Source organism: Salvia miltiorrhiza, chromosome 4 (assembly GCF_028751815.1).
Source record: "Salvia miltiorrhiza cultivar Shanhuang (shh) chromosome 4, IMPLAD_Smil_shh, whole genome shotgun sequence".
Classification (NCBI taxonomy): Eukaryota; Viridiplantae; Streptophyta; class Magnoliopsida; order Lamiales; family Lamiaceae; genus Salvia; species Salvia miltiorrhiza.
In genome coordinates, this window is record NC_080390.1 from 12,057,384 (window position 1) to 12,079,879 (window position 22,496).

Sequence of the window (22,496 nt, forward strand, 5' to 3'; positions counted from 1 at the left end):
TTAATTATTAGAGGTATTTGATGACATTATGATTTAGTTTGGATTATTTGTAGTAATATTTTATTTCTATGGATTTTAGCGTGAAACGTAATCCTGAATTATGGTAGAAAATTATTATATTTTTGTAGTTCATGTAGTATTTATTTTATGAATTTGTGAATTTTTATGGATTTGGAACACCCTCCTACTTGACACTTCTAGTTGTAACATATCAAAATTTAGAACAAGCACACATGCATATATGTATTTGCTTAACATATACTCTCTCTGTCATCCAAAATTATGCATATTTTTCCTCTTTAGTAGGTCCCCCAAAATTATGCATATTCTATTTTTGGACATTATCCCACATAATTTTTACAATTTTATCCTTTTAACTTACACTATTTACTCATAATCTACTTAACAATACCCTCAATGTGTGACACTTTCTCTATTATCATTACTACAAATAGCTTTTTATTAAAACACGTGTCGAAGTCAACCATACATAATTTTGGGCGACGGAAGAAATATTATATTATAATCTTCAATATCAAAAAGAATTCCTTCTCAGACACATGTTGATGCTTACAGACTAGGAGAAGCATACATAAAATTCTGACATCACAAAAAATCAGAGAAAAGGTTGCAAGAGGAAAACAATTACAGACATCTTTGAGATGCTAAGTCCAGCAGTGTTCGAAAGAAACGGTGAGGATACAAGGGAGGCTTCTCAGTCAGTGCCTGCACAGGATAAAAACACACAACACACACTCATTGTATTTATCTCACAACACTAATTAACATATATAATGGGAAGTGCTAATTAAGATAATTAATTACCTGATGAATTAGGACTGTGGAAGGTGTCATCCCAGGAACTGTGTTAACCTCAATGATCAAGACCTACAAGATACATATATATACACATTGCTGATTATAATGTCACATTATTATTCATTGGTATAAATAAGGAAGGAATGAATGTAGCTCAACTTACCTCACCACTGTCGACGTTCACGAATGCATCAATCCGCGAAAATCCTTCCAACTGGAGGGTGTTTGCTATGAGCTCAACGCGTTCTTTACATTTCTCAAGGGCCTCGTTACTGCTTATATGGAAAAGAACGTAAGCACGAGCAACAGAAAAAGACAAGGACATAAACTGATATTCCGCCTTTCCAGCACCAGAGGAGAACTAAAATTCATATGCAGATGTTAAACTATGAGTCTTAGCTTCTTATATTAGTCCTTTGAGAATATGCATCATCATCAACTATATATGTACTCCCTCCGTCTCTAAAAATTATGACCTTATTACTATATCGATACGTCCCTGAAAATTGTGACATTTCCTTATTTGGAAATGACCCCACAAACTTTATCTTTCACTATTTACAAAAAAGTGTGAGACCCAATCTCTACTCAAACACAACTGCTACATTTTTTCTTAAAACCCGTGTCATCTCCCTTAAGTTACAATTTTTAGGGACGGAGGGAGTATATCAAACAAGGATCTCAATAGCATAATATAAAGCTCAGAGTAGAATCAAGATCCCAAGCAAGGAAAAGGCAAATTAAAACCTTATAATTGAGAGGGGTGGTGGAGTCAAGTTGATGCCAGTTCCACCTTACAACCAAAAATTTAACTGTGTTAGAAAAAAAAATGTGTTTAACTTGAAAAAGAAAAGGAATGAACTAAATGATAAGCCTCTGGAAATATGAGTATTCCTAAAACTTAGATGGAAAATACCTTGAAATTTCTCCTCTAGTGATAGTATGTCTCCAGTCTCTTTAACAGTGATGCTCGGAGTCAATGACCTCATCGACCCACGTTTGCCTATCACGCCAACTGTTATCTCAACCCATCGGCTATTTCCTTCCCACAGAAAATCATGCGTATTTTCAGAAACAACTATCTCATCCGTCTCAACAAAGGGCTCGAATATCAAGAGCTCCGGAGTAGGAACTGGCATTTCAATCGTTCCGTGTGCCTGTATGAGTCGGTGGACAAATGTTACTCTTGAAGCCAAGTATGCAAAAATGTTTTTCTACAGAGTACATTCATGTGGCATAAGGGTGGTATGTAGATGATGAATACCTTTGACAAACTATTAGGGGGAATCCGGGCTAGGCAGCTTTCTAGTGCTTTGATATACACAGCAAGGTCCCCATCACAACTGTAGGGTGAAATGCATATATATATATATATATCAATGGAAGAAGCAACAAAGATGTGAATGCATAGTTACTTACCATAATCTTGCTACTCCAGTTGAGCAACCGTCTCTAGCTGGTTTAACACACAGTGTCTCGGACCGGAGTTTTGATGTCAAATCATGCCATATTTCCAGAGGGAGGATTTTCAGTAAATCCTCCTTCCTTCTTACATCCTTATTGATTGTAAGGACACCATCAGCTGCAAGCTGAAACCAATACCAAAGTTTTTGTCATCGTTTTAAACAATATCTACTAGCCTAGCTACTAGGAAATCATGGAGAACCCTTGGAAACATGCTGCAGCATAAGGAAGATAAAGGGATTTTTGCAATAAGATTTTTGCAAGAAAAAATGATTTGATAATAATGTGAAGACTCAGTTTTCTAGTTACCGTACATGTTGGAGGGCAAGCGAAGTAGCTACTTTATCCATACATGTCTTGGAAGCAATAACGCCGGGACCTTAGATTCAGACAGCAGATGATCAAACCTTGTATAACTGTCCTAACTCACAGTAACAGTATGAGGTATATATTTACCAGTATAAGGAACTCCTCCGGCTTCCAACAGCGATTGAAGAGTACCGTCTTCACCTATCCCTCCATGAACTGTCCAGCAAATCAAATAATCAGTATTGTAACTAGATAAGATATGTAGTAAGCTTTTTCATACCAGCAATAAAAACTGTTGCCCCTTCTTCTTTAGCTTGCTTGATCCACTGGTCAAGGTAGTGTCTCTTTGGCAAGTCATCAGATATATCAAACCCTGTGAACCAGGTGTGTTTCTTCATGCCTTCCGCGATCTCTTCCATTACTTGACTTCGCAAGTGAGAGGTCAGTGCTGCACGAACAGGTTCAATCGCCTCAATGCATGCATCCAGAACTTCTTCAGTAGTATGTCGGAGCACCACAGAATATCTGTGCACCAAGACAATTACATTTAGCAACAAATAGGTTTAAAATAAATTTAGAGAACATTTTACATTAAAATGATGATTGACACATAAATGTCAAGATTTTTCACACTGCACAGGACCATCTGAGATCAAGTTTGAAGAATCTGGTGTTGAATACAGAAATGACTTACGGTAAGGACCAAACTTCCCTTGAGTTCGCTCCTGAAGCCGTCTCATCAGAGTTTGAACTGGATGCGAGCAAGCATGGTGTCACCTCGAGCTGTAGTAGAAAAAGTATACATAAACAGAACACTTATTTCACCAGATAGCTGCTATGTTGAACAAAGGAAAAGAAGATTGTGATGGTTCCTTCAAAACTCCCATAAGTGTTCCTTGATTAAATACTTACATCATCAAATGTTTGCAGATTTAGCCAAACATTAGTTCCACTCATAAGGGATACTTGTCTCTCTGAAGTGTCTCCACCAAAAATAACATAAACTTTCCTCCTATCTTGACTTTTTGCAGAATATTTCTTTCTCAGAGAGGGGCTTGATACCACACTATGATGGTGGAGGCTAGGAAACCGCAAGCAAGCATGTTGGATCACGGTGCGAAGAATATTGGAGTGTGAAAATCCAACCTGTACAAGATAAGTCAGTCCTTGGTAAAGAAATTTTGCTCTGAACTATCATGGAAAGTACCTTTGAAGCTTGCTGAAATAAGAAGCTTGTTTGCTCCATCCCACTTATCTGGAGGTGAAAAAAGATGGTAAGGATGAAGGAAAATAATGGAAGCGAAAAAGAAGAAGGATTGCAGATCAGACCAGGTTGATATCAGTGAAGACTATCGTTCCTGACTCCGAGTGCCCCAACTTATTGCCTGTAAGGTAAGCAGTATGAGCAGAGGGCGGCAAAAACCAACCATCGATTCTAGCAAAATCACGTAGGCCAAGCCGTTGGAATAATAGAGAGGCTCCTTCACGAATCATTCTAGTTACATCTTCTGGGAATCGAGGTGGAGTATGGTAAGCAACCTGCAAAGATTGCAAGATCATTTGTCAGATAACATGAAGAAAAAGCTGAGATATTTTAATCTTTCTACCTGCTGTGTTGGTAAATATTTTCGCCGGTAATTAAAAATGATGTCCTTTTCACTTAAATCAACATTGCTGTGAGATTGAAGTTCCACCTACACGGCATCAGCATTCACAATGAAGTGAATCAAAATGAAATATATTTACACCATTTCCTTAATGCAAATGTGGATGGATTTTTTCATTTAAACAAAATAGGACTTATGCAGAGAGATGAGCTTATACCTCGGTCGGGAGTAGAGCCACTGGTTGACAGTCAAAACCGGAACTTACATCAAGGACAATGGTCGTAAATTCTCTACCTCCTTCCAGGAAAATTTCTACAAGGACTTTATCATCGATTTCCTACCGGAAAATGAAACTTGACTTGATTTGAGTGATGAAAAAACACACATGTCAAAGTGGAGGAGCTAGATTAAGTGTTACCTCTGATATAATGGCATGAGCTTTTCTTAGAGAATCAGTAACACCATAAGCAACAGTAACTCCAATACTCGATCCAGCTCTTGCGGGTTTTACCTGAAATTGTATCACGAAAGCAGAAACTGTAAAGAAACTTATGGAGATGTTATGTTTTTCAGTATCTCCAAATGCTTAAAAATCAAGAAACAGTCTTACAATAACTTTTCCTTGTTCAGCATCCAGATTATTCTTAGTAAACCAAGTTGACAACTCAGTTTCTTCTGATTCATATCCCTGAAAAAAAGAATGATCTTCAAATGCCAGAGGTTCAATGAAATGTAAATCACAACAGCGTTTTTCCATAAATTCAAGGATTATGTATCTGTACTGAATAAAAGTCTTAAATAGGCCAGAAGGTTGAGTCTAGTAACTAACCAGCTAACACTGTGGATAAAACTAAAAAAAAACTTAAGCTTAAGTTAGTCCAAAACAAAATAATAAAAGTAAAGATCATAACACAATTTCTTTGAAAGCCAAAATCACATTCCACCAGAAAGTTACCTGCACCACGAAGCTCGGAACTGTAACAAATCCTTGTCTGTCAAGCTCCAAAGAGGCATCATACTGCAAATATTAAATAGTATATCCTAATTTAGAATGTATATTTACAAATATGTAACATATGTGATTCATGGGATGAGAAGAGTTACTTTGTCAAATGCAGTGCGACATTCCTTGAACTGCGTCCCCACGAAAGGAATATTTGATTTCTCCAATAGCTCCTGAAAAAATAGTGTCACATGAGAAAAACAACAAACATATACAATTGCACTAACAAAAGTATAGTTTTTTTTAGCAATCATAGTCTCACTTGAATGCCGCCATCTTCACCAAAACGGCCGTGTATGACAGGAAACACTATATCCACAGAGGTAGCAAGGTGTTTGACAAATTCAGACAATGATTCAAAACCTTGGGCAAGGCTGCAATGACATTGTGTTTAAATTTATTGAGATACAAACTTCAATAAGGAATCAAAACAAGGTGAAGGGAAGCGAACAAACAAGCCTACCTTTCAAGTTTGAAATCAAAATCTGCTGGTGTGTTTGAGTATACCTAAAAACATTAACAAGAAACTCAAATATTCCAAATATTCTTCCTTCCTATTCTTAATTCCTTCAAATTATGTAATGAAACAGAGAAATCTGAGAGATGAAAAGCTTACAAACCTGAGCAGACGAAATGGCGTAGGCTTTCATGCTGTAGTCAATGTAATAGCAGCTCACATGCAAATCATCTCCCTAATCACAACCACCAAAAACTGTTTTAAACAAGCAAACATCTTTAACAACAACAAAAAAAGCTAGTTATTTTTTCCCTGATCATAATCAACGTCTATAAGCAAAATAGAAAACGAAATTGCAAAATAGAAAACGAAATTTCACATCCACCAAAAACTGTTTAAAACAAGCACTCCAGCTACTGATTTTTCTCTAAAAAAAAATTGTTATTGTAGTTAATATATCCGTGATCACAATCAAAGTCTATAAGCAAAATGCAAAATAGAAAACTAAATTGCAAAAAAAAAAAACAAAAAAAAGGAGAAAAAAGGAGAAAAACCTCTGATAATATAGTTAATATTCCCTTGATCATCATCAAAGTTCTAAAAGCAAAATAGAAAACGAAATTGCAAAAGAAAAAAAAATAAAAGTTGCAGACCTGAATATGATCGAGCACGGAGCGGGCAGAATTGAGGGAAATCCCGCGCTCGGCCGAAGGACCGCCGCAGATTAGTCCGACTCTCAAAATCCTGCCTTCCTCACCGGCGGCGTAGTCAGCCTCCGACTCCGCCGTGGTGGCGGACGATCTCACCACTCCGACGCGGCGAAAGCGGCGCTGGCATATTAAACTCCGCTTCGTGAGAGCATTCGACGGCAGGCTCAGAACTCCGCGACGGCAATTGAAGGACGGAGGATAGTGGAGCAGCTCGGCGGTTTCACTTCGGAGGCCGTTTGAGTTCAGCGCGGCGGAAGAGGCAGCCATTGGAGTGGAGTATAGTTACTGCGTAGAGTGAATTTCCCGGTGAACTAGCCGTACATTTCTCTCTATATATATATACACAGTGAGAGAGAGAGAGAGTTTATATATATATATTTGGACGGCTGCGTCAGCGAGCGCGGTGCGCTCGTTTTTGTTGGTGTCCGTTAACTTTCTAAAAAGGAGGTTTGCTCATTCTGATTTCTATTCAAATTAAGTTCAAATTTCCGCACAAAAAAAAGTACTAGTATTAAGTTCAAATTTCAGTTTTTAATCAAATTTATTTTCTTAATTGAAAAACATATAAACTTCTAAATTTTTCAAACTTGTCCAGAGATTAAACTCTGTTGATCAATAATTTGATTATCACAAGTTCAATGGATAATTCGAAGGTGTAATTGAAAAATTAATGAACAATAACTATATTGTTGAGTTTGATCACTGGATATAGTCCAAAAATGACATAAAAGCTGGTGTAAAAGTTTTAAAGAGATAAAAGTAGCTATAAAAATAAAAAGGGAAAATTGCACCTAAATACACAAACTTTGCCGAAAATCCATTTTTGACGCGATTTTGAAATTTTACATTTTAATACACCAATTTAAAAAGTTGTTCAATTTTGACACAATTTTGAATTCCGGCGACCGGGATATTGACGTGGCAGCCGGCATCGCCACGTCACACACACACACACTCCACCCTCTCTCTCACACCCCACTCTCTCTCTCTCTCTGCACGTCAGCTTCCCCCCACCACCCCCGGTCGGACCCTCCCCCTCCCCCAGAACCGTGTCGCACCGCCGCCGTCGAGCCCCCAGCCGCAAACCCTCCCTCCCGCCGTCAGCCACTTCCCCCTCCCAGAACCGGCGGATATGTGATGGTGGTGGGGAAAGGAAGTGGAGGAAGAGGTGTGATGGTGGGGAGAGCATGGGCGGCGGTGGAAGATGTGGTGAGAGAGAGTGATGGTGGTGGGGGAAGCCGGTGGTGGAAGAGGCGGTTCGACGCAGTTCTAGGGAGGGGGAGGGTCCGACCGGGGGTGGTGGGGGGAAGCTGACGTGCAGAGAAAAAGAGTTGGGTGTGAGAGAGAGAGGGTGGAGTGTGTGTGTGTGTGTGTGTGACGTGGCGATTCCGGCTGCCACGTCAATATCCCGGTCGCCGAAATTCAAAATTGTGTCAAAATTGAACAACTTCTTAAATTGGTGTATTAAAATGTAAAATCCTGGAATCGCGTCAAAAATGAATTTTCGGCAAAGTTTGTGTATTTAGGTGCAATTTTCCCAAAATAAAAAGATTTTAAAAAATAAGTTTTTCGGCAAAGTTTGTGTATTTATGTGCAATTTTCCCAAAATAAAAAGATTTTAAAAAATAAGTTTTTGTCTTAATGTACTATTCTGTTTTAATTAACAAATTCAAGACTATAATCATGACCAAACCTATTTTTGGCTGTGAATTACCACCATTTTCAACGAGTCAATTCAATTCCCCACTAAACTTATTCTCCAAGGTGAAATAATAATAATAATAATAATAATAATAATAATAATAATAATAATAATAATAATAATAATAATAATAATAATAATAATAATAACTTCTTATTTTAAAATTAGTGGCAAACTTTATCTTCATTACTTTAAGATGATTAATAAAATGATTGTTTTATTAGCCCACTCAAATAAAATTCTTACAGTATTTATATATATGTATGACATACAACGACCGATAAACGAATTTAAAAAGAAAGAGGATTGCTAATCATTATTGCTGGAAATTGGTTGCAATAAAGTACGAGGATAAGCGACAAATTTGGAAGCAATATAATATTCAAGAAAAAAAATTGGACCAACTTATTTAAATATGGAGAAGTTAATTTATTTGGGTAGTTGGAATCTTTCCTGGTCTTAATCAACACGACAATGCCAAAGACAACAAATCAACTTTATTTAAGTATGATTCAAGAAAACAAAGCCCAGATTCAAACAAGAGACGGGCACAACAGAAAATTCAGAACAAAAAACCTGCCAAAATAAAATAGAATGAATATTCCGTATATGGATGCAGCAGCATATATTATTTGATTATACTCCCACACAAATATATACAGTAGAGATAATCACAATCACACAAAAAAATAAATGTGTACAACTCTAACAAGTTTATCATTTATATTGCATCTATAGCTAAATCAATCTATGTAAAACTGTATATAGAATAGGCAGCTCTAGCAGCAAGCTGAACAATGGTGTATAATACTTCTCAGCAAAGGAGCATTTTCAGAGCCAAATGCTGCTTAGGTCAGGTCGTCCTCCTCGAGTTCTTTCGCCTTTATATTTTCCTTCACCCTCAAGAGGAGTGTCGTCTTCCAAGCATCCTGCGGTATATATATAATACACGACTTAGACTACTCTTACTCAGCAAGGTCGGGGGCTTCATGTTGTTGGTTTGATCCGATTGTACAAAAGACTTCTATGACTTGGGTTTCTACTAATATATTGTAACGAGGACAATTCTTTCTCTTGATAAAGCATAATTCATCCTCAGAAACATGAATATAGTAGAGGAAATGAATTTACCAGTTTGGTTATGCTGTCAAACTCCTTGACTGCAACGCTGAACTTTGCTGCATCTTCCTCATCAAATGCAACTGCCAAAGCCTAACGAGCACACAACATGATTAGGAAAGGTGTTTTTTTTAATCAAATCTGATGGGGGACGCTTCAACAGCCAAAACAAGCAAGCCCACTTACAGCTAAAAGCTTGCACTCTCGGGTCCTTGAAAATGTAGGATCCAGGTCCTATTATAGAAGTAGGAAATGGGTCAGCACTTCCAACATGAAGGAAGATTTAAATTCATTCAATGAAGAAAAAGACTTGCCTGATATTTTTCTAGTGCATTGTTGATGGCTACAACGTCTCCTTTACACAGCTGACAGATTCCAGCATTAAGAAGATGCCCTCTAGCTCCATACTTCAGTAAATTATTGTTCAACGCATAGCCAGCTACCTCTTCGTATATCTCAGCAGCTGTTTGGTACCTAATTAGAAAAGAAAGCAATCTCTTAATATGAATAAGATTGCTTCAGCTGTTCACAAAAACTACATTGTTATCATTTTGGTCTAATTTTATTTCCTGTGACAGAAGAGTTCAGAATACACCAGCAAGTTTTAAACACTGATCGAAATCAACCACTACTTAAATACCCCAGGAATCATTAAAACTATAAAAAGAAAAAAAAATTGGGTGTTGTGTTACTTACTTCCCTAATTGTGCGGAAAATTCTGCAACCTTTTGCCGGCACTGACTTGAAGAAGTGTTAACTTCCTCAGTCTGATAAAGGTCAGCAGCGCGCTCAAAATAAGTTATTGCTTGGTCCATATTCCGCTCTTGCTCGTACAACTCACCAATTTCCTAAAAGATTTAAACTTTGTCAAAAGCTTCCACACTACTCAAACCTTTAAGCACCAGTCTAGAGACATGACAGACATCGGAAGATGTATCAGGCAGTCTAGAAGTCCTTCGTGCATATACTTTACCTTGCAATACTTCGCAGCCATGTTGAATCTGTTGATCTCCAAAAGTAAATTTACTGCTTGGTCCAAACTTGATATAGCCTCTGCACAAAATGAGACAAAATCAACCCTACAGTTCACTGGTCAACTTCCACACACACACAAAATCTCAACCACATCAATCCAAAAACTCAAGAATCTAGAGTAACTTCAACATATGCAGACGTTTGGGAGAAATTTTCTTGTAGCAACTCGCGCTATCCACATAAGCACTTGCAGCTTCGTGCTTGCTGTCCGACTGCAGCAAGTTAAGTTACGATAATCACTTCCACAGCTCAGTCACACCAACATAAACATTAAAAATCGCAACTAAAATCACCAACCTTCAAATTACAGCCGGCCAATTTGATATAAGCTGTAGCTGCTCTGTCCCCTAAAGTAAAGAGCAACATCATCGTAAACACATAAGCGCACAGCTCAATTTGCAAATTTTTACTCCATTCCCAATCTATAAAACCACCTCAAATCCCTAAACTGCAAAATAATACTTAGGGCGTTTGCTTTGAGTGATAAATTAGATTGAAGAATTAGATGATAAAACTAGCTCAAAATAATGTATATGGTGGATTAGCCAAATTGTTTTTATCAATCTAAATCTAGAAATTCACTTTAACTATATTGAGTACGAAAAACGGAAAGGCGATTCAGTCAAAGAACATCAACCTGAAAACGCAGCTAACATAATAACATTCAGTTAATCTGTTAACGCACATGATCAATTCCGAAATGAAAAAAAATAAATAATCATCAAATCGCTCTAAAATAACTGATAAAACTGAGAGCATAAGCCGGAAAACTCACATGATTTTGTGAGTTTGAACGAATTGGCGGCTTTTTGATATAGATCGGCAGCGTCGTCGTACTTGGAGCCAAACAAGCCCCATCCTTTGATCTTCTTCTCCGCTTTCCGCTCGAATTCCTCGCCTTTTGCAACATCGAGCCCCATTTTCGATTCAATCGGAAGAAAAGCAAATGGAGCTCTGGATTCTTTAGTTTCGAATTTTAGGATCGAGCATCCAACTCCAAGGCTTCGCAGGAGAGAAATCTACTGAGCTGTGAATTTTGATGTTTTCACTGCGAGTAAAAATGATGAACCTAGACACACGCTGTTGATGAAACACGTGTCCAGTCCGATCGCACACGTGTGAAGCTACCAGAAGGCACAATACGCGTGGTCTCTTTTAATATGATCAGCTATTCTATGCCGTGTGAAGCATAACGCAAATATGCAGCTCAATGCACTGAGATTAGCAAGACCATCTCTCTCTCTCACCTCATTTCCTCTCTCATACGCCAATCATCTTGCGCCGCCTTCTGCAATACGATTCGTACGAGCTGCATCCGGCGAAATGGATTCGAAGAAACAAACAGAGCCTGAATCGAAGAAACAAACAGAGCCTGAATCCCAAACCTTGTAAGTTACCTAAGCTTATTTTAGATTATAAGCTTCAATAATTTATAACTAGAGTTTATATTGTCAAGTTATTTGAATAATTCAATTTGTAAGTAAAAGAGAAAATCAAAGAGACAAAATATCCAAAAGAGTATTCAAACTGGTCATTTCTGCAAATTATTTTCTTATAAAAAATAAGGGATTTATTTTTTTAAAGAGTTTATTCTTACTACTTTTTTAGCTTTTTAAGTGGTTATTTTTTAAAAAAATTGAAGATTTGGAATTACAAATTATATTTACCAACCATTATGGTTGCTCTCAGGGCGGAGCCAGACTTTTTATTCAGGGGGGTCCAATTTTTTTTTAAAGAAAATTAATAATTAAATAAAAAAATAAAAAATAAATTAAATTATAATAAAAATAAATGATGATCAATAACACAATTATAATATTATTTAAATTACAAAAAAACATATTTTAACAGATTTTCAAGCTCATATTCATGTTACAATGTATTTTGCAATAAAATTACTAAATATTGAATATTATATATAGTGCAAATACATGATACAATCTCTTTCTAATTTGGAGAAATTTTTATTTGAAATGTTACGAACCGATGTCGTTTAGGCCTCACAAAAACGTTGTCGTCTTTACTAATCCACGTAAGCTCCAATTCAACACTCTAGCGATCGAAAAAAATTGGGGGAAGAAATTGCAAAACTTGAAAAAATAGTGATTTAATTCGCCACACTCAAAAGACATTAAAATTGCAAATTCAAAATAGTTTATGATTTTATTTTCCAAAATTCCATGAAACTTTGTAAGGCAAAGTAACTTTCAATATCAAATTCAAAAAATAAATCTCTAAAATCAAATCCAAGCATGATATGCATAAATTAATTATGTGTTTACTTATTCTAAGCATCTTAATTCTAAAGCTTACATATCAATTACAGTATAAAATAGCTCAACAAGATAATAATGTAGATAAAATTATATATTTTTTATTTTTAATATAAAATTACGAAAATATCCTAGTATTTTTGAAAATCCCAGGGGGGCCAGTGACCCCCCTGCCCCACCCCTAGCTGCTCTAAGAAATTTAATTTGGGGAGCTTATTAATTTTTAGGGAAGGTTTTGGGTTTTGTGCGGGGTGATGAGGTGATCTATGCAGTCGGGAAGGTCTTCTATTAGTTTCTCTAAACCATTTTTGGTCTTAAATAAGAGTTAGCTTTATATATTAACCAACACCAAATCAAGCAAATCAAACAAATTTATACTTGTATTTTTTTTTTGTCATGAACAGAAGACCTAACTTAAGAGTACACATAGCTCTTAGCTCCGTCAATGACTCAATAGACAGATTATAAATTATTGGAACTAGTTTTCATAAATTTAATTAAGCTATTTATGATGATCTTATAAGTTCATTCGTGGTAGGCTTTGCCTATTCCTCGTGGTTTGCTTGTAAAGATGTATGTGTTTTTGATACGATGAAGGGACTCGATGTCTTCTTTGGGCGAGGGATATGCAACGAGGTCGGATGAGGAGGGTTTCGGTGGAATTTACAGGGGAAACCAGTCCCTTTCCGAGGACGGAGACGACAAAAATGTCCATGCCGATGCCTTAGGTATGTATATTACTCTCGCCCTCGACACAAAAATTAACGAGAACGTGTAAATTGGATAAAAATAAAACGTTCAATATTTTTTCTAAAGTTAAATATTACTCCACTACTTATATGACACATCTTTAAGGAGAACGTATAAATTGGATAAAAATAGTAGGGTCAACATCTTTTCAAAAGTTAAATATGAGACATTTTGATTCAAATTAAAAAATGAGTCATCTTTCCTAGGACGTGGGGAGTATAAATTTGGGGGAGTTGTATTACTATGTGATGTCGATTCTTATCTTGAATTTTCATGCAAGAATTCGACCATGATCAAGGGAGCCACGTCAAGGAGAAGGAGAAAGCTCGAAACCAAGCTCAACATACAGATTAACTCAATGGCGCGGTAGTTTTGTGTCATACTAGTTTTCTTTGTCTTGCACTCGTCGTCCTCTTTTATGAGTACGCTTCCTCGTGCGATGTACGTAATGTGTGATGTAATTAAGTGCTACTTTCTCGTGCGATGTACGTAATGTGTGATGTAAGTGCTGCGATATAAATATTTATGTTTAAAGTTCTAAATTATGTAAAAATATCAAAATATTACTATTATTTATGAATTAGATTAATTAGTAATAAAAAAAATATTTTAATTTAAATATTACTCCCTTCGTACCTGAAATAAGTTCATATTTTTCTTTTTGGGATGTCCCCCAAATAAGTTCATCTTTCTTTCTTTTCATTTTTGGACAACTACCAAATCACTAATAATACTTTATGGGTAAAGTACTAAATACCCCCAACGTTGGCGCCCTTATCGCGTACAGCCCCCCATAGTCAGGGTAAGCGCTGTTTATTACCTCAACGTGGCAAAATCGTAGCAATTTCTCTCCTGCGTTTTAACACCGTTAAGTTACCGTTAAAAAAATTATTTTTTTTTAATTTTTAATTAAGATGGTCTCTCTCTCTTCCCCCCTCCCTCCATCGAGCATCCTTTCCAGGCTAGAGAACATCGCCCCTCCGCCGTGGTCTCCACCTTCCTAGACGACGCTAACCCCGTGGAGCCCGCCGCAGGCGGTCCGGCCTCCCCGGCAGCGCAGTCGAATGCTCACTATTCGCCTTCCGAGTCACTGTCGCCGTCTCCTTCCCGCTCGCGATCCCCGTCGCCGCCGCTTGCGTCCTGCCTGTATCGCCTCCGCTCCGCCGCTAAAACTGGTGCTGGTGCTTCTGCTGCTGGAGGCGCGAGACGTGGAGGCGGTGGTGGTGGAATTAGGACTCTCGCCGTTCTGAATAAGAACCCTAATAATGAGGAATCTGATAGAACCCTAATTTTAATTAAGTCACCGTCAATTTGTGAGCAGGCCACCAAAGCTCGGCGGCAATGGCGGCTGTGCTGTCGTTCTGTCCAGAGCAGGGGAAGGAGTCAATTTGTGAGAAAGGCCAAGGGAGACAGAGGCGGTGTACGTCGTCGGCGAGGGAACAATGAGGGAGAGGCAGATGGATGGTCGGCCGAAGGGTTCTTGCAAGGAGGGAAGTCGTGGTGGTGGAGCTCGGGTGAGAGAGATTTGCTGAGTTCGCGGTGGGGAGGTGGGGAGGGGAGATGTCGACCGTGTACCACGGCGGAGGGGCGATGTTCTCTTACCGGGAAAGGATGCTCGATGGGGGGATGGGGGGAGAGAGAGAGACCATCTTAATTAAAAAATTTAAAAAATAATTTTTTTAACGGTGACTTAACGGTGTTAAAACGCAGGGGGAAAATTGCTACGATTTTGCTATGTTGAGGTAGTAAACAGCGCTTACCCTGACTATGGGGGGCTGTACGCGATAAGGACGCCAACGTTGGGGGGTATTTGGTACTTTATTTATTCTTACTTTTCACTTTTTCACCACTCCTAATACTAATTATAGGTAGATTGTACCCTGCACAGTGTGCATTGCACACTGTCGTTGCGATCCTTACACGTGTCCTCTATTTCAAACCACCCTACCTAATATCTAATACCCCTAAACCGTTTCCAATTACCTTGATTTTGGCGATGACGTGTCGTGAGTAATTGATATTTGTGCATGTCCGATATGTATTTGCATTAACCATTGTGTAATAGATTGTCGTGACTTTCAATTTGCAAAATATGTGTGGTACACATTTCGCATACTGGTTGGTTAGATTTGAATTCCATTGAATCTACACCATCCGATCCACATTTCATTTAGGTTAGAACTAGGTTTTTGTGGACTTTTAAAGTTGAAATTGAATCTACACCGTCCGATCTACATTCCATTGAATCTACACCATCCGATCCATATCGATGATTGTATCCATAACATTATATATAATAAGTTGGACTTTTAAAGTTGAAATTTATTTGCCGGATACGACCCATTGACGCCATGGAAGCTGGAAGGTGTAAACCAACTGGTATGGTGTTGTAAAAATTCTATGTTGACTGTGTAAATTTTCCGGAGTAGTTTTTTACCGTTTTTCATTTTATACACGTTGTACTGTTTTGTTTAGGACGAGAGTGTTTTATTGTTTAATATTTTGATGGAATGGTTTAAATGGCGTTGTGAAGAAGGGTCAATATTGAGTAAAATGTTTTTTTTTTTTTTGAAACATTCTGAGTAAAATGTTTTAGTAAAAGATTCCGGTAATTTTTTTTCATCATTTAACATCGATCTGAAAATGATTGTATTTTTTTTATAGTTGATTACATCTTTTGTTTTTCAGATATCTTTATATTTTCAGATTGTAAGAGAAGTAATTTGCAGTTCATTATTGAATTAAATCACGACATTAGTTCGTTTAATAGGATCTAAGTTACGGTTTAGTGCACCCTATCGTCATTTAGCAATAATAGATGTATATTCGTTGAATATAGGAATTGACTATTTTTCGCTAACATGAAATTATGTTTGACTTGTATTTTGATTTAGTTATTCATGTTTTATGTTGCAGTGGACTTGATTAGTAGAGCTCAGTTATGGTATTTGGATGATATTAGAGAATTATTATCAGAGTCGAACTTGAGTCTTATGCGGGAGTCATGCTTTGGCCATTTGTTGGAAATTTGTGAATTTGAATTCCAAGGAGAATTGTTTAAATTGTTGTGTAGGAGGTTGCACTCGAATAGCCTGGATAGAACAACACTGATGTTTAAGTTTGGAGGCCGTACAGTTGAATTTGGTCGTGGGGACTTCTGTCTGATGACTGGATTGAAATTTAGCGGTTGTTTGGTACTACCGAATCAGTCCCAATTCCATTTTGATGTCTTTGCATCTCGGCGTAACTTGTTATTTTATGATATTGAACAACAATTTAGGAAGGAATGTGCTGAAAGTGGAGGGAACTCAGCTAATAGTTTGAAGTTAGCATACTTATTACTTATTTTTGGATTGTTTGGGTTGATTAATTATGATAGTCCGAGACTGGAAATGGGGTATCTGCACTTGATCGACGATGTTAAGAAGTTTAATGAGTATCCTTGGGGCCATGTTGCTTATGAGTATCTAGTTCAATGGACACATCGACTCAAAAGAGAATTATCAACTGCTGCACATGAAAGTCCGAATGAAAGTCTGAATCGTCCATTTATAGCCTGTGGATTTGTGCATGCTTTACAATGTTGGTGTTATGAAGTGAATCCGGCACTTGGGACAATGTGTGCATCTTTGAATGTTGATCATCTAACTTCATTTCCTCGGTTACGAAGATGGGCTGCTACGTCAGATCTGAAGTCTATTGGTGAGGGCTTGTCGAAGTGTTTTTTGCCGGATCATGGATGTGACCCTGTAAGTATAATTTGACATTATAAAATCTTTATTCTTTAAATTTTTCTAAACATGTTGCCTCATTTGTTGTTGTAAGGTCCTGTAATTATTTTTGGTACTCCATAGGTGCGTATATCATTGTCTTCGGGAGAGAGTACGAAATTGGTGAACCTTGGGATATCTTCCCCGATGCATGTTGCCTCTCGTTCTCCCGTGAAAAAATTTGCGAAGAATGTTGGTCGTAAGCTTAATTTCGATAGCGTGGAGCGCGAAGGATGCGACTCCAAGAAGCAAACACGTAAGCGGAAGACCTCGAGTATTGGTACCTCCCCTTTGAGCAATAGCACTGGTAAGTCTAAGGAAGTTGGTGAGTGTTCGATTAGTGGCGGCAAGGCCACAGCGAAAGTTGCCCCGAAGTTGAGTGTTAAGAGGAAAGCGGGGCATTATGTAAAGAATGGAACACCGACTAGCGAAAGTAATACCAACGTTAATGTTATGATGCAGGATAATGCTACCATGGGGGGACATGCCGTCAATTACGTGAGTAATTTCATGTATCACGTTGGGAAGTTTATTTGTACATATAATAATTTAGAAACTTATTATAAATTTATGTTTTTATGCCTTTAAGATGTAATGCAATTGTTCCTTAGCTTGAAAGGGCAGATTAAGTGCCTTCAAGATTTGGTGGACACGAAGTTCAAAATGATTGAAGCCTATGTAGAGAAGTACACATCTGGTGCGTCTTGTTCGTGTGGGTCGAAACTTGATTGTCTTGATAAAGGGCAAAAAGGCAAATATTTGGGGAATGAATATGGTGTCGCTGATAGGTTGAGCAATCATGAATCACCTGTAAACTTTTCACATGTTGATACTGGCGTTCAGTTCGGTGGAGATAAAAACTTATATGAAATTATTGAAGATGAAGACTATGTAGGCACGGATATAGTATCACGAAAAACCGAGGCAATGACACTTGATAGAAGCAATGTCTCTGAGGCTGTTACTGGAGACAATAATGGCGATTGCACGGCTGGGCAGTTTGTATATGATCCTAATGAATTCAACACGGAGTTTTCTCAATTGAAGCCGTATTTGGATTGGACTTGCAGCCCTGATAATATCAGGAGGTACTTTGCATTAGTTACTATTTAGTTTGTAGAAATTTATGTCATGGATAGCCTGTTTAACTTATGAACTTCAATGACATTTGGTTGCAGTCAGAATCAGGTAATCCTCCCAACGGATATTCAGCGATATGCAGATTTGAGTTGGTTCAATATCTTGTGGCGGCCTAATGGATGGCTCGATAACTCGGTTAGTTTCCGTTGAAGTCATTTATTGTAAGATAACGAAGTATTATTTAGCTCTTACACTAATTCCATGTCCCATGAATAAAATTCACAGCACATTGATGCTCTCATCAATCTCCTAATTATCCGATACGATAAGGAGGTTAAGTCTCACAAACCACGTACTTGGGCGTGTTTGGAGATATGTTGTTGGGTAAGAGTACATTTGTTGTATGAAAGATCTTATATTTTTTTTGACACCTTATTCACGAACTTTAAGAGCTTCGTTGCCGTGTTTGTTTGAATGTAGCAAGCACTGACTAAGACGAACATGGATGATATTATCCCAGTTGTGATGCCATATGTCTGCGGCGTTCGCCCGGTAAGTGGGGGATTGAATTGGTTAAATGCTACTCATGTGTTTGGTGTTGGCAACATAAACAATTGCCATTGGGTCTTTTTTGATATTTCATTAGCTGACCATGTAATTACAGTGTATAATTCGGTACAACAGTCTTGGGAATGTGTGTATGCACATTTTCAAAATGTCCGAAAGAACTTAGCCATTTTATGTAGATTGGGAGGTTTATGTTCGAGAAATCATGCTGGGGAGAGTTGGTATGTTGTTGAATATCCTAGACCACCAAGGCAATTGAATCAAAGTGATTGCGGTATAATGGCGATGAAATATATGGAATGTCGTGCCTTTGATGTTCCTGTTTCGAAAATTATCCCTCATAGATGTGCAAAGTTTCGCCGGCGATATTGTGCGAAGTTATTTGAACATTCGGAGGAGCTTAAGCGCACATTGAAGACGTGATTTTTGTGTTGAGCATTTTGTCGCATTTGATACACCCTCGTATTGTTCCTCACTATTTATTTTGTATGGTGATGTTATCGCTAATTAATATGTAGAGGTGTGCTAAAGACCCTAGTGCTTGCTGGTGTATCAAACTCCTTTAACATGAATTTCTGGTTAATTTAACTCGTAAGCTTCGAATGGAAATTAGGCATGCTTGATAGTTTTTTTAATTAATGTAATTTGTAACCTTTTACCGGGATGTTGACTTCATTTCTTGCTATATGCTTGTTGAGTATGTATGAGACTCTTATATTGGTTTCTTTTTGGCGGTCTATGAACGCTTTGCAGTTTAATTTTTTGTTTTAATTTTTTGTTTTAACTACCCGTCTATATTGATGGTGGAGATTTGTCTTCTCGTTGTGAAATTGGAGTAAAATAGCTGAAACTCTGGAGCAGCGAACAGTTACTCTTCAATTATAATTTATAACACAAGAACAAATTTGAATAAAATGACACAAGTTACTCTTCAATCATAACACAAATAGAAGGTTGTTTACATAAATTTTACTTAAAGGCACTAGAAGTTACATCGCCGTTAGGGAAAACTATAAATTTTCTTAATTTTAATCTAATAGAAAAGTCTTGTGGTAGCCTTTCATCATCGCCATTCCACTGGAAGGAAGATTCTTTCCACCCTATTCAAGAGAACAAATCATAGAAATAAATGTGAGATCAAGAAAACAAATCATAGAAATAAATGTGAGATACGAATAAATTGTTATTTTGTCGAGCAATTTTGAAATTCTTAATATTTTTCATTTAATGGATGAATTGTTGAATTCCGAGTGCGTTTAAATAGCAGTCGATATTTTAATTACGGCAACCCAAAAAAATTCATGTGCCCGATGTTTTATGTTTTCTAAAATCAGTAGCACTCATGAATATAAAAAGATGAGAAAATATCATCATTTTATTTTAATTTATTTTTATCATATCTTTATCATATGAGAAAATATGTGGGACAAATTCAAAAAGAAATTGTTTCATAATAATAACAATAACAATAATAATGATTGATTCAACCTTGTGTGTCTGTCTACTATACTCTACTACTACTACTAATACTAATAATATATAATAACTTAATAAGCAGAATAAGAATAAGTACTAAGAATAAGCACTAATAGATAATAATAATAATAAGTAATAATAATAATAATAATGAATAATAATCATAATAATAATAATAAGAATAATAATAATCAATAGAAGGTAATCATGAATAATAATATAATCATAATTAATATAGTAATAATAATATAATTACTAATAATAATAATAATAAAATACATAATAATAATAATACTAAGTAATAATAATAATAAGAATAATAATAATACTGAATAATAATAATAATAATAATAATAATAATAATAATACTAATAATAATAATAATAATAATTAATAATAATAATCCTAATAATAATAATAATAATAATAATAATAATAATAATAATCATAATAATAATAATAATAATAATAATATTAAACCTTGTTGTCTTCCTACTTTCTCACTCTTCTTCTATTTTCATTTTGTACTATAACAACTACGAGCATAAATATAAATTCTGGAATCCAATTTCTTTTCGTAAATTGGTGACAAAATCTTTCGTCTAACTTGTATGCATTATTTGGTGAAATTAATTAGGAAGCCATGAAATCAAAGTGCAAATCAACAATGCAAATTTCATAAAATATGGACCAGAATCTTAATTTGAGCAGTTACATTCCAACTATACCGTAATCCTCGAAAAGAATTTCAGCAGTTGGCGTTCCCAAATGTGGAGCAAAAACAACTTTTAATAACCGACGCGGCCGAAGACATGTGGATGTCGATGTCGATGTTGTCGTATTGTTGTTGTCAATAATGACAATCGCTATTCTACAATTAACACAACTCGACCACGAAAGACCAAGGGCAGGTGCTACACTCCTTCCGGAACTGATCAAATTTACATCGTTCCCAACTCTCACCAAATTGTTTCCGGGCATGACATCAACTACTTGGCTGGTGATGAAGACACCCAAATTGAATGATGTGGCCAATTGCTTAAGTCTCGATGATAATTTGAAAAAAATATTTTGTCTCCTTGTCATATCGCTCCCTGTATTTGCAAATTGAGATCTAAACAAAGTCGCAATAGAGTCGACAACAATGAGCTTAATATGACATAATTCAATTTGTACGTCAGCACTGTCGAGAAATCCAATTAGGTCATTTACACAAACAACACTATGGACGAATACCTTGTCAAGTGCGTTCCGTGGCAAGTTTGGTATTCGTAGCGATAATTGTTTGAGCCTCTTGATCGGAAATGAAAAATCAGTGTAAATGTATAACGCGGAAGCATCAAGACCACCATGCACTATAGGTAATTGAACATTTAGAGCTAACTGAAGGGCAATTTGTGTTTTTCCCGTTCCGCTCTCGCCTACAACCTCGGTAAGAGTCCTCAAGCACAAACCACCACCAAACAAACAATCAATTACTGGACATCCGAACGTGATTTTTTGAGTAGGAATAGATGAAAGTGGAGTGAAGGATGGAGAAAGAATTCTATTGCCAGAAGCATCCATTGCTAACAGTATCAAATCTCTTGCGTTCACCTTCTTAAATAAACTACTTGTAAGACTTATTCATTACAAAGGTGATCAATAAATGCCCTATTTCACAACTACTCAAACGAAGAGTAGAAACCAAGGCAAAATAAATAGTAATGTAAGACTTATTACTTACAAAGGTGATTTAATTTTGTGCATTGTATATATTTTAAATTTCTTCAAATGTTACTTTAAAGTTCCTTTTAATTTATTTCATTTTACAATGTCAAAGAAGTAGCTGGAAAATAAATTTGGAGGCAAAGCTGAATTGGTTTTCCAAGTTGACAGCCCATAGGATTGTGGTGAAACAAAATTTCGACACGTTACCTAGTAAACATCATATCACCTAGCCTTCATCAGCTGGATTTAAGGTAAAGTATGGCTTACAGTGTACTATTCGAGTTGTCCATCAAACTGTAGCAACTCCACTGCATTATCGATGAAAGGATCCAGCCGCCCAAACTGTTTCCTTTCTCCCGCCTAATAATTTTTGTCTAACCAAGTACTACAGCTATAATTCCCACGATCATGATTTACAGATAATTCTGCTATTACGGACAAACCACATATCTATATTTTAAATCTATAATTAATTTGTTATTAACGGGGTAATCAGTGATTAAATTATACGTCAATCCAGAGCGCAAATGAATACACATACAGGAAGAAAAATTATATTCTAAGAATTTCGAAATTATCATTAAGCCGCTCTAGCATGCTTCGCTGTCCTTCAGATTTTTACTTTTCAAACTATCTGTTAATTTT

The 22,496-nt window shown here is 36.7% G+C and overlaps 5 protein-coding genes across 6 annotated transcripts; 2 read left to right on the forward strand and 3 right to left on the reverse strand.

The window, feature by feature from the left end:
- Positions 1–494: 494 nt before the first annotated feature.
- LOC131022747 (uncharacterized) lies at positions 495–6,873 on the reverse strand. Its single transcript, XM_057952269.1, has 24 exons — positions 6,313–6,873; positions 5,823–5,894; positions 5,666–5,709; positions 5,465–5,576; positions 5,304–5,375; positions 5,155–5,217; positions 4,810–4,887; positions 4,618–4,710; positions 4,417–4,536; positions 4,200–4,286; positions 3,922–4,131; positions 3,800–3,847; positions 3,505–3,738; positions 3,287–3,375; positions 2,873–3,117; positions 2,740–2,808; positions 2,598–2,662; positions 2,239–2,408; positions 2,084–2,162; positions 1,736–1,976; positions 1,567–1,612; positions 983–1,091; positions 826–888; positions 495–726 (listed from the first exon to the last, which is right to left on the reverse strand). Exons 1-24 carry the CDS (start codon positions 6,634–6,636, stop codon positions 646–648), a joined length of 2,814 nt encoding a protein of 937 aa, XP_057808252.1. The 5' UTR covers positions 6,637–6,873; the 3' UTR covers positions 495–645.
- Positions 6,874–8,632: 1,759 nt separating this feature from the next.
- LOC131022748 (alpha-soluble NSF attachment protein-like) lies at positions 8,633–11,397 on the reverse strand. The gene is made up of 9 exons (XM_057952270.1): positions 11,001–11,397; positions 10,523–10,572; positions 10,365–10,437; positions 10,164–10,243; positions 9,887–10,038; positions 9,505–9,664; positions 9,377–9,424; positions 9,203–9,283; positions 8,633–9,000 (listed from the first exon to the last, which is right to left on the reverse strand). The coding sequence occupies exons 1-9, from the start codon at positions 11,143–11,145 to the stop codon at positions 8,920–8,922; spliced, it is 870 nt and encodes a 289-aa protein (XP_057808253.1). The 5' UTR covers positions 11,146–11,397; the 3' UTR covers positions 8,633–8,919.
- Positions 11,398–11,401: 4 nt separating this feature from the next.
- LOC131022749 (uncharacterized) lies at positions 11,402–13,790 on the forward strand. The gene is made up of 3 exons (XM_057952271.1): positions 11,402–11,613; positions 13,096–13,226; positions 13,529–13,790. Exons 1-3 carry the CDS (start codon positions 11,426–11,428, stop codon positions 13,600–13,602), a joined length of 393 nt encoding a protein of 130 aa, XP_057808254.1. The 5' UTR covers positions 11,402–11,425; the 3' UTR covers positions 13,603–13,790.
- A 2,392-nt stretch (positions 13,791–16,182) lies between these two features.
- Positions 16,183–19,367, forward strand: LOC131022750 (uncharacterized). 2 transcript variants are annotated; one of them, XR_009101404.1, is made up of 5 exons: positions 16,183–16,997; positions 17,103–18,106; positions 18,197–18,293; positions 18,384–18,482; positions 18,579–19,367. XR_009101404.1 is itself a non-coding variant. In XM_057952272.1 (5 exons), exons 2-5 carry the CDS (start codon positions 17,613–17,615, stop codon positions 19,086–19,088), a joined length of 1,200 nt encoding a protein of 399 aa, XP_057808255.1. In that variant the 5' UTR covers positions 16,184–16,997; positions 17,103–17,612; the 3' UTR covers positions 19,089–19,367. The 2 variants fall into 2 exon arrangements, 1 of the variants encoding a protein (XP_057808255.1); XM_057952272.1 differs by having other exon boundaries at positions 16,184–16,997.
- A 1,470-nt stretch (positions 19,368–20,837) lies between these two features.
- LOC131022751 (uncharacterized) lies at positions 20,838–21,738 on the reverse strand. Its single transcript, XM_057952273.1, has 2 exons — positions 21,378–21,738; positions 20,838–21,235 (listed from the first exon to the last, which is right to left on the reverse strand). The coding sequence occupies exons 1-2, from the start codon at positions 21,705–21,707 to the stop codon at positions 21,224–21,226; spliced, it is 342 nt and encodes a 113-aa protein (XP_057808256.1). The 5' UTR covers positions 21,708–21,738; the 3' UTR covers positions 20,838–21,223.
- Positions 21,739–22,496: the final 758 nt, after the last annotated feature.

Coding starts and splice junctions, on each gene's coding strand:
- LOC131022747 (XM_057952269.1), bottom strand. CDS start 6,636: ATGGCTGCCTCTTCCGCCGCGCTGAACTCAAACGGCCTCCGAAGTGAA. Junction 2,663..2,739: donor CGGAGGAGTTCCTTATACTG/GTAAATATATAC, acceptor TCTGAATCTAAG/GTCCCGGCGTTATTGCTTCC. Junction 2,163..2,238: donor ACTGGAGTAGCAAGATTATG/GTAAGTAACTAT, acceptor TTCACCCTACAG/TTGTGATGGGGACCTTGCTG.
- LOC131022748 (XM_057952270.1), bottom strand. CDS start 11,145: ATGGGGCTCGATGTTGCAAAAGGCGAGGAATTCGAGCGGAAAGCGGAG. Junction 10,039..10,163: donor TGGCTGCGAAGTATTGCAAG/GTAAAGTATATG, acceptor TAAATCTTTTAG/GAAATTGGTGAGTTGTACGA. Junction 9,425..9,504: donor ATGCACTAGAAAAATATCAG/GCAAGTCTTTTT, acceptor CTTCTATAATAG/GACCTGGATCCTACATTTTC.
- LOC131022749 (XM_057952271.1), top strand. CDS start 11,426: ATGCAGCTCAATGCACTGAGATTAGCAAGACCATCTCTCTCTCTCACC. Junction 11,614..13,095: donor GAGCCTGAATCCCAAACCTT/GTAAGTTACCTA, acceptor GATACGATGAAG/GGACTCGATGTCTTCTTTGG. Junction 13,227..13,528: donor TGTCCATGCCGATGCCTTAG/GTATGTATATTA, acceptor TTTTCATGCAAG/AATTCGACCATGATCAAGGG.
- LOC131022750 (XM_057952272.1), top strand. CDS start 17,613: ATGCAATTGTTCCTTAGCTTGAAAGGGCAGATTAAGTGCCTTCAAGAT. Junction 18,107..18,196: donor AGCCCTGATAATATCAGGAG/GTACTTTGCATT, acceptor ATTTGGTTGCAG/TCAGAATCAGGTAATCCTCC. Junction 18,483..18,578: donor GTTTGGAGATATGTTGTTGG/GTAAGAGTACAT, acceptor GTTTGAATGTAG/CAAGCACTGACTAAGACGAA.
- LOC131022751 (XM_057952273.1), bottom strand. CDS start 21,707: ATGGATGCTTCTGGCAATAGAATTCTTTCTCCATCCTTCACTCCACTT.